The 10,312-nt window shown below is 39.7% G+C and overlaps 1 protein-coding gene across 3 annotated transcripts in view; it reads right to left on the reverse strand.

Annotated features, from left to right (window-relative positions):
- Window positions 1–9,470, reverse strand: part of LOC112145296 (low-density lipoprotein receptor-related protein 1) — a 137,746-nt gene extending 128,276 nt beyond the window's left edge. Inside the window, exon 1 of one of the 3 annotated variants that reach the window (XM_036211862.1) lies at window positions 8,768–9,470. In XM_036211862.1, the coding sequence (XP_036067755.1) occupies window positions 8,768–8,864 (97 nt within the window). In that variant the 5' untranslated portion in view covers window positions 8,865–9,470. The remainder of the gene's footprint in view (window positions 1–8,767) is intronic. The other 2 variants (XM_024270442.2, XM_024270443.2) reach the window with 2 other exon arrangements.
- Between the last annotated feature and the right edge of the window lie 842 nt (window positions 9,471–10,312).

Below are 10,312 nucleotides of genomic sequence, written 5' to 3' on the forward strand. Positions count from 1 at the left end.
GATACTGCTAGCCATTTTCTTGCTATGCTAATGTTAGCTTGGACTAGTGAGGTGCTATAAGCTAACAGGAGAGTGTAAACACAGTGCGGATGGAAAATGACCACCTGCTGTTCTGTAAAAAATATGTCTTAAAAAACAACACAGACTTTTTGATATAGGCTGAAAACTGCATAAACATTATTAAAAGACCGTTGGGAATTATTTTATAGCAGAATAAAATATAGTTGGAGTGTGACTTTAAGCCTGCATAGTGCCAAGTCATTAAACATGAGAACCTCTAATATGAAAGGAAAAATCCTCTCATACATCCACATTTATGCAGCACTAATATTTGATATTAATGATCATTTAACCTCTAAAAACTTACTGCTGCTACTTGGGGACCTCTACGCCTTTCAGGCTAATTTATTTACCAATAAAAGGATATAGAGATTCACTTACAAAAAAACATGTTTATTCCTTTGGCCTGACTAAAGAACACAATCACCATAAGTGTTTTGGAGTTCAGATCTAAAGCTGCTTGCACTTCGCAACACTTTTATTAAACAGAATGTCACATGATTAGTTGCATGGTCAATTTTAGTGTTCAACCAACACAGTGTTATCACCTGACTCTGCTGATCTCCTCAGTCCCTCAGGAGCTTTGCACTGTTACTCGGGTCATTGTTTCACTTCTCCGACCAGCAGCTAAATTGGGGTCAGTCTAACTGCTGAAGTTTTGCTGTTTTCTAAAGCTTTTGTGGCCCGCTACCAGCCTGCAACATGCTGCTGATAAGCTGTACCAATTTTAGAGCAGCACGAGGATTTAAGCAGAAGTCCAACATGTTTTCACCCTGAGTTGGAGAGACGTGAAAAACAGACTGAATATGGACTTTTAAAGCTAAAAGGTGACTTAAAAAGTAAATTGATGTGGTGATCACGGTGAAAGCCTGGCAAATAAAACATAGAGTGGGACCAGAGCGTTTTAACTAGTTTATAAATATTCTTCAGAACTGTGTATCATGGCCAAAGAGCTAAATTGACAAGATTTTGATTAAAATTCCACTCTGATTTTTTTTAAATCTATTTTCAAAAGTGGTTTGCAGCCAAGGGCTGCACGGTGGCGCGAGTGGTTAGCGCTCTCGCCTCACAGCGAGAAGGCCCCGGTTCGACTCCCGGCTGGGACCTTTCTGTGTGGAGTTTGCATGTTCTCCCCGTGCATGCGTGGGTTTTCACCGGGGACTCCGGCTTCCTCCCACCGTCCAAAAACATGCTTCATAGGTTCATTGGTGACTCTAAATTGCCCCTAGGTGTGAATGTGAGAGTGAATGGGTGTGTGATTGAGGCCCTGTGACAGACTGGCGACCTGTCCAGGGTGTACCCCGCCTTCGCCCATCAGTGGCCGGGATAGGCTCCGGCACCCCCCGCGACCCCGAACGGGATGAAGCGGTTAAGAAAATGGATGGATGGATGGGTTTGCAGCCAAAATGTAGAAGTCTGTGTGGTTTTCTAGGACATAGTTTCTGCAGAGTGACAGTAGTTCATTAGAAATTGGCCTCCAAGCTGTGGGTGGAACTGCTGGGACAGAGTACACCCACTCCAATTTCCCATAATCCATCTGTTTACATGCTCTCTCCACTAGCTTACAGCCCCTAACAACTCCAACATAACATTACTGGTGCAACCATGTTTGGAGCCAGATACTAACTCAGACAAGAAAAATGAATGTGTACATGGAAGTATAATACCTGCAAGTCTGATTGTAGCACCTACACCACAAACTTTTTCAAATGGCATATATCATCTGCTCCCGATTTACAACAATTTGAATGAAAAATACTCAGAAATGCAATTTTAAGCTTAATTTTCTTAATATATGTCCTCCATCTTCAGAATAATGCTACTAGAACATGTAAAAGCTCAAAAAAACACAATTTTCATCATTGTGGATCTTCAACAATTTAACAGTTGAAATCAATTGATGATTAATTGTGATTTAATGGACCTAAAGCCAGTTGTTAAGCCCTTCACAATAAACTATATCCATATACTAATATATTGTCTTTGGAACACTAAAGAATTTTTTTTAATTAAATATGAGTTATTTTCTTGAACTCTTTTCCTACCCAGAAGTAAGACACCTCAATCTATGATGATCCACCTTTCACTCCTAGTGTGTGCCTATTTCATGATGTCAACCTAGAGCCGGTCTCTGATTCACCCACGAAAACAAAAAACATTCAAACTTTTACAAAGATGGATGAGCATTTTGTGCATAAAATGAAAACATTATGCATTCACCGCTAGCTCCATGAGGAAAGTGAGTGTTTGTGTTAACCTGGAGGCAGATCTGGCAGCTCAGACTCTTCTTTGAAGGGGCTGTTCCCCACTTTGTGATGTCACAATGTGAAAACCTGCTCGTTTTTGTATATTGGGAGGGGCTGGTGCTCAGAAGCAGGTTTTAGAGGAGAGCTCAAAGATGCCTGAATGGATCAAAATACTGCTTTGGAGTTGGGTTTTTTTTTAGAAATTGGCATTATAATACACTTAAAAACTAAAAAAAAAGTTGATTCTGCATGAAATAGGCCCTTTAATTAAGTATTAATCATCTATTTTTTTCAGCTAAAACCTGATTTGTTTGATTAAGAATTAGATATCTTTATTAACAAAATGAAGTTTGGCTTTATTTTCAAAGGTGTATTTTTTTATATGCTTTAAAACAAACTTAAAATTGTAAATTCACAAAATATATTATTGTATGTCTTACTTTTGCTTTATTTAATCAGTTTAGGGACTAGGGGTTTTACTATAACTTGGTACAACACATTATTTCAATGTCAGTATTTGTATCTATGATGTCCCTGCAAAAATAAAAACATTTTACTAAGTAATTTAGACTAAGAAAAAGGTGAAACCTTTACTAATAACATTGAGGCACTTACAAAAAATAATTACTTAAGTTTTCTAGTTCTCTCAGATAAATCGACTTTTCATCTCTCCATGCAGAATTTGGTTACAGTCTACATTCAAACAATCCCATAGTGGTAAATGATTCAAATTAAATCCTTTAGTTATCACTCAGAAAGAGTTTCTTACATTTTATCCCAGGAGAGCAAAACAACCATGAGATAAAACTCATATATATGCGTTTGCACTTTGCAACTTTACCTTTTTCCAGGCCTGGTTAAGTCCATGAGTTTTTCTTTCCTTCCAAACTTCCAAACTGACTTAAGCACAGCTGAAAATTCTGAAATCGTGAGTTAATTTTAATCAAGTTTGAGTTCATATTCCTTCAGAGGGCCTCCCAAGGCTGTGTACCATCCTCAATCTTTAAATAGCCCCATCTAGATAATGTATCTCAATCAGTGGGTCACAAGTATTAAGTGGGTCACAAGGCTGTTTGACAAGTTTGGCTGCAGACAACCACCACTCTGTGACTTGATGCATATAGTTTCTACAAAAAAAAAATAAATTAATTAAAGAGATTCATATTTTTGCAAAGCACGGTCTGCAAAAGCCTCTGATTACATGCTCAGAAAAATAATTTGACAATATGTTGATTAAAGTTTGCCACTTAGGTGAAGTGACGGAATAAGTTGCAAAACTTTAATGAATGATTACAGCAGATAATATTTGTTAGTATTAATTGATAATAATCACTTAAGCAAGTTTGCAGAATAAAGATGCAATTAAAAAAGTTTATTTCTAAATTGAGATAAAAATGTTGTTTAAATGTTCCATTTTTGACCCCCTTTCTTTCAAAACGTTGCTTTAATAAAGTTGCTATGCGAGAGTTTGTTTATGCAAACGTTACGTTTCCACCGCAGGATTTCATCTGGTTTTGGGTTGGCCTTGGACTGAACTGACGCAACGCCTTGATTAAAAGCATGTCAGTGTGCACTTGTTTGTGGTGTTTGCCTGCTTGTTTTCATCCCCTCTTTTGTAAGTTTGCTTAGGAACAGTGTTAACGCGGCATGACCTGATTTCAGTCCGGCTTTAGCTGTTGGACAGACGGCCTCACACTGAGCTCTAGAATGGTCTACAGACGACTCCACGGTCGACTGGATGGTTGCAGGGCACTCGACTCCTGTGGTTGCAAAACCTGTTAAAATCCTTTCCTATCCTCTTCATTTCTATAGTGTTGTGTTAGGGGTTATGCATTTTGACTTAAAAATTGTCTAAAGTTGTGCCATGTCTACCTCATCTATGAAATAACAAATATGATTACATTGAATATTACTTTTACATGCAGGAAACTGGAATTATTTCAAGGAAAAATCCAGAATCACTGGAAGGTTGCATGTATATGGAGCCAAAATAGTCTCATCTGATTTGTGTGCGCGTAATTCTTGATTTGTAGTTTGTCTGTGAGTATCTTTGGATACTTTGTGTGTACAAAATAATTATTCTAATTAAAGCTAAGTACAAATGCAAATCTTTAAAAAGTATGCACTAATCCCGATACACAAACAGAAAACCACATTTATACTCTTTTCACGTCTCTAAAGCCTCGCTTCCACTGAGCGGTCCGGTATTTTGAGCATTTCCATTGTAAAACTCTGCTAATGGATTCTGAAGAATAAAAGTGGCGTCAGAATCTGCTGGAATTTCATTGATCGAGTTAACAGTTAAACAATTACAGTTATTTTAAAAAAGCTCTGCTGTTAAAGGGTTAATCTAACGTTTCCAATGTTCGTAAGCATTCGTTTTTTTTTTAGTTTTTCCATTTTGCCCACAATCTTCTTTTAAGTAACATTAAAATTCCAGTTATACAGTACCGTACCACTCAGTGGAAATGAGGCTTAAGTTTCATGTGTAAATGATGCATTTAAATGCCGTCAGAATGCTGGGTCGTCAGAGATTTCTTATCAGCCACTTTGAACTTAGATTGTGAATATCTTGTAGACTTGACCTTTTATCCACTTTCTTAAACAGATATGCCATGATAACTAATAAATACATTTTAAAAGTCTAAATATGCATTTTTAAAAGACTCAACACTTTTTTAAGTCTACCAGAAGTCACCAAACCCTCAAGGCAGTGCATACTTTTTAAAGATTTGTAAGAGTAGTAAGCTTCAAGCGGTGTGGGTGTAAATTGTGGGGGGGTATTTTTGTATTTTTTTTTACATATTAATACACAATTCCAGGTATACACAGTTATTCGTGACATGTATGCATGTGTTACAGATCAAGAATTATGTACACACAAATCAGGTGAGACTATTTTAGCTCCATACATATAAGAATTATATAGATTTCTAGAGGGAATAGGAGATTCCTAATGGGTCACTATGGAAAAAAAAAAAGAAACAAAAGAATCCTGTTTGGTTTTTCAGGTAAACTAATCTATAATAAGCAAAGTGATTTAAGACACAAATTAGGGAGTGATTCATAATGGTCATCTAAAAATACCCAACCTTCTTTGGGGAAATTAAAAGACCGAAGTGAGCATTTATGTGTTTTAAAGTGAGCATTAATACTTAACCTCACAGACACCAATATTTCATGAAAATTATCCGCATCTACACGCCAAGGGGAAAACCACCACAGGACTTCCTCCAGCCACATAAACTATCAATGAACTTGTTTTTGTAACCGAGTTTCACTTCGCCTCCAAGCAGTCAAATTGCTCAGTTATACAACTGAGCTACGAGAAGTATTTAACCACCGACCAAAGGAGCAGAAACGTTCTCCGTGCTTTCCGTTCCCTCTCAGATGTGGGCTAACACCACTGTTACGTCAGCGTCACCCCACCAAACAGCCAAACACTTCCACCAAACGCTGCAGCACATTGGTTGAAGTGTTCAGGCTGGTGAGATCATTAAAAAGCCAGAAGATGCTTGATGTTTAATTAACTCGAGATCTCAATCTCAACTCCTGACAAACATCTTCAATTTGAAGGAACTTCAGCCCAAAAGCTTCAGGGAGAAACTGTAACATTTGTTAAGAGCAACTTATCTTTTTCTTTTTTATATTTGCAATGACATTACTTTCATGGAGTGAAGTGATGTGAATTATTTCATTAGGGCTTTTACTCTTGGTGCCCAATTAGCAGGACTCTGGAAACAAGCAGAGACTGTTCGTGGAGGTCTCTTCAGGGGAACAGAGAACTGTTTAGACCCAATTAAACTTTAAGAGCAGTTGGAACCCCAATGACTTTATACTGCCTTCAACACAAAGGAAAACGGGGCTAGAAAACGGAAGAAAGCATCGATGGAAACTGGTCAAAATTTGAACCAAGCCCCAGAGCGCCCTGAAAATCTAAAACCATAGGGATTCTCCTGCTCCTTTCCGTACGATTTTGGCTCGTAAAAACTTAATCACACTTTCAGCAATTTCAGTAATCTTTCTATCAAAGCCTTCAGCTCCTTCAGGACATTACTGCTTGAATTTTTGGTATTCATAAACTTTATAGTTTGTGAAATATTGACCAAAATATGCCCCATAGGAAATGAATAAGGAATTGAAATTCTTCAAAAACGTTGTCCACTTTGAAGCTCATGAATTTCGACATACTTTCAGCTAGATTAACCACTCAAACATTAAAATGTTCAACAACTACTCAGTTTTCAGAGGAATTTGGAATTTAACTTTTAATTTAGCATCATGCTAGCTGTTTTGGGCTGATTTAGAAATTTTTCCAGTTTTCTAGCCTAATTTGGAGTTAAGCTAGTATTTTAGCCTTATGCTAGCTTGTTTTGTCAAAATTTGATGTTTTTAGGTTCTTTGGGCAAATTTGGAGTTCATAATTTCTGCAAAATTAGACATTTTTTCTGTTTTTTGGCTAATTTAGCTAATATTTTGGCAAGCTATCAGCTTGAGCATGTTTAGCTATCAGTTTTAGCATTTTTAGCTCTTTACTCTAGCATCTTCAGCAGCCACATTCAGCTTACAGCATTCACACTTGCATTATTGCTGGTAATGTTATATATATCTAGTTGATAAACTGTTTTAGTATCTTCCAGTCAAATATACTAAAACTGTCTGACCAGCAGGACAGAAATGCAAAAAACAAACAAATCTGCACAACTGAAACCAAAGTAAAAATGTCTATAGAAATGAGAACAAAATTCAATATAAACATTTCCAAAACCCAGAAATGAAAAAGGAAGCTTCTTTTTCAACACAAGTGTGGATCGGACGAGCTCCATCAACAATAAATATATCTCAATTTTCCACGTCTGTCTCCCGGCGGGCTGGTGAACTCCACCGTTCCGCTGCACAGAGCTGAATCATCAAAGCAACACAACCCCGAGTGAGGAGGATCTCACCAAAGCAATAACTGTGAATTGAGGCAGAAACTGTTTGTTTCAAAGCCTGGTTTTTCAGTCATTGTTTTGAGCTGAGGCACAGGAAAACAACTGGTGGTGCTAACAAGTGCAAGCTTAAGGTGGTTTTATGAGCCTTTTGACCCCGAAGAATCTCATAGCATGAAACTGCCAAATGAAAGGAGATGACGCATCTCCTAAAAACAAATGTGGTCTGAGCAATTCCAACTAATCAAATCCACATTTTAAAGACCGGCTTTGATCACTTTTTTAATCTGTTTTCAAAGCTTTCTAAGTCGTCTTTTTAATTATGCTGTAAAAAGGGAACCGTTGGATCAATTGACAAAAGTTCTGTAATTTGTTACATTTAATTTTTGTTGTTTTCATCAAATTAAAATTCTGCATTGATGACTTAATCAACTCAAAAAAAAATATTTGATAAAAGTAAATATTTTCAAATGTAAAAAAATTACAAAGCTTTTGTTACCTGATCCAATGGTTCACTTTTTACAGTGTAAGATTTTGCCATTTTTAACCAAAAAAAACTGTTGGCGTGGAGTGAGCCCAGCCCCATTTCCCATCATCCATTTTTTTACACACTCTCCAGCTAGCTTACAGCTCCTAACAACCCCAACTTAACATTACTGGTGCAATAAAAACAGCGAGCAATATTGGAGCCATCACAGTTGAAAGATGTCAACTCAGACGAGGAAAATTATGGATCTATTCGTCTACATCAGAATGGAGTGCAGCAGGGAGCTTGTGGTTTGCTGTATTCTACGTCACACCAGTATCCAATTTAATTAATTTTAATTTCATCAGCAAAAATTCCACAAGAACATTTTAAAAACACCAAAAACCCAATTTTCATTAGGTCTTTAAAGAAAGCTAAAACCATCCTGGATTGTATTCTGGCACATCAAATATTAACTGTTACAACTGAAATCTCCTCCGATAACACCCCCTTTCACTTCTCTGCAAACGCAGGAATGCGTGTGAAGCTTAATGGTTTCCATAAGTTGTTCCACTTTGTGAAGTTCACCTTCATAAGGTTCTTGGGGAGGGAGCTTATCTGTCTGCAGATCACAACTCCACTGCTGGCACCCTAAACTAAGTCATGCAACAGCCTCACGCCTGTTGCTCCACACCAAGCTGAAAGCAGGAGGGATGGAGTGGATCTGGATCTTGGAGAGCCTAATTCACTTGAAATAATCTCTTTGGAGGAGCCTGTGCGTCTCTGGATCAACAATATTAGGCAGATAGTTGGGCCTTTGCACCAATTGGAGGTGTCAGTGAAAGCAAAGGTACAGGGGGTGAGCTGTGACACAGCAACAATAACAGAGACACAAAAGAGCCGTTTGATTGTCTCGCTTGGGTTTCATCTCCTCCACGTTGCTCCACTCAATCAACATTCCTCCAGGGTCCTGGCGCGCACGCCGGAGTCAGGACGCACACACGCACACACACCACGGCTGCTGTACTTATCGATTTCATATCAGACTGATCATCTCTGCTTACCATCGATGGCTCTCGTCAGAGGGACTACTTCCAAACTGTGCAAGAACCTGAGGAGCAGCAGTCCTGCCGCCAACACGCTGGCCGCGGTGCGCAACATTTGGAGCCTATTTGGAGAGACTCCTCGGCATCAATCGGCGTCCTGGTCCTGTCAAAGCTGGGAGGCTGCAGACGTGGAGGGAGGGCGCGCGCGCGCGCGGACGGACGGCGGGGGTCCTCTCTGGAAATCCGCGCGCGGTGGTTCGGAGCCGAGACGAGGCCAAAGACGGGAGGCTTCTCCCAGCCCGGGTCTGATCAGGGGGTCCGTGGGTGCATGGAGAGCCCGGCCACAAAGGCTAGCAGGCTGAACGAAGAAGCATCGAGCTAGCAGCTGATTCGCAGCGACGATGCGGGGCTGGAGTCTGGAAGCATGCACCTCCTGCACCTCCTGCTCTTTTGTTCTCCCTCACAGGAGGGACCGGAGATCAAATGCTCTGCTCCTCTTCCTCTCCTCCTCTGCGTCTGCTGGCTGCAGATTCAGCCTCGAGTCTGGATCCCAGTCAGTCAGAGTGACGTCGCAACATCAGCGGCTCAGCTGGCCCTCCTCCTCCTGCCTCCTCCTGCCTCCCCGGCCTCCCCCGGCCTCCCCACACCCCTCCATTCACCTCAGATCACACCCCCCCGTGAACGTGGCCGTAGATTCCCTCCAAATTCTGCCAGCTCTCTGCTGCTCCTTTCATAGCTCGGTGTTAATTGTTGACATTCTTCTTAAGCATCCACCCGGCAGGGGCGTACACAACATTTTTACTTCACCATATGTGGGGGGGACCATGGGGTGGCCCTAAAATGCAAATAACACCAAATCAGTCAAAAACATATGAAAGCCCCACTCCAAATATATATTTTTTCTTTTGTAAAATCATTCCCAGCTCATGCACACAGAAGTAGACAGTCAGACTATTTCTCCTTGTGGAGAATTAAACACGCACAGGTGCTGGTCTGAATTGTCTGCGAGGAATGTTTGATACATGGAGATGTCTTATTTCTGCGTGGAGTTTTGACGTAAAAAAAAAACAAAAAACGCCATAGTTGTGGACAATACGGAAGTTAGCCTCCACTAAATTCCCATCAGCCCTTTGTTTACACTCTCTCCCGCTGCCTTATGGCTCCTCACAAGCCCAAGCAATACTGGAGCTTTCTACTCATACAGTTTTGAGACAGATTCCAGCTCAGATGAGGAAAACAAACGTTAATGGATCTATTTGGGGATGCATCAGAACTGTAGCAGAGAAAGAAGACTTTGACTCCGCCCATGGCAGTTGCTGTGTCACAAACCTGAGCTTTTTCATACTGCTGGTTTTCACCTGCTCCTGATCCTACACGATTTGAATAACAAAATAGTTTTAATCTTGAGTTCTTATTTATATCAAGGTTTATATGGTCATGAAAAGCTGGAAAAAATTGCGGGATTCAAATTAAATTTCAGAGCCCTGATAAACTTGTGAAAAAAGACAACTTCTAGAACATTTTGGAAAAGTCATGAAACTTTAATCATTTGAAGCAAAAGAC

The sequence above is a fragment of the Oryzias melastigma genome, linkage group LG5 (genome assembly GCF_002922805.2).
Source record: "Oryzias melastigma strain HK-1 linkage group LG5, ASM292280v2, whole genome shotgun sequence".
Classification (NCBI taxonomy): domain Eukaryota; kingdom Metazoa; phylum Chordata; class Actinopteri; order Beloniformes; family Adrianichthyidae; genus Oryzias; species Oryzias melastigma.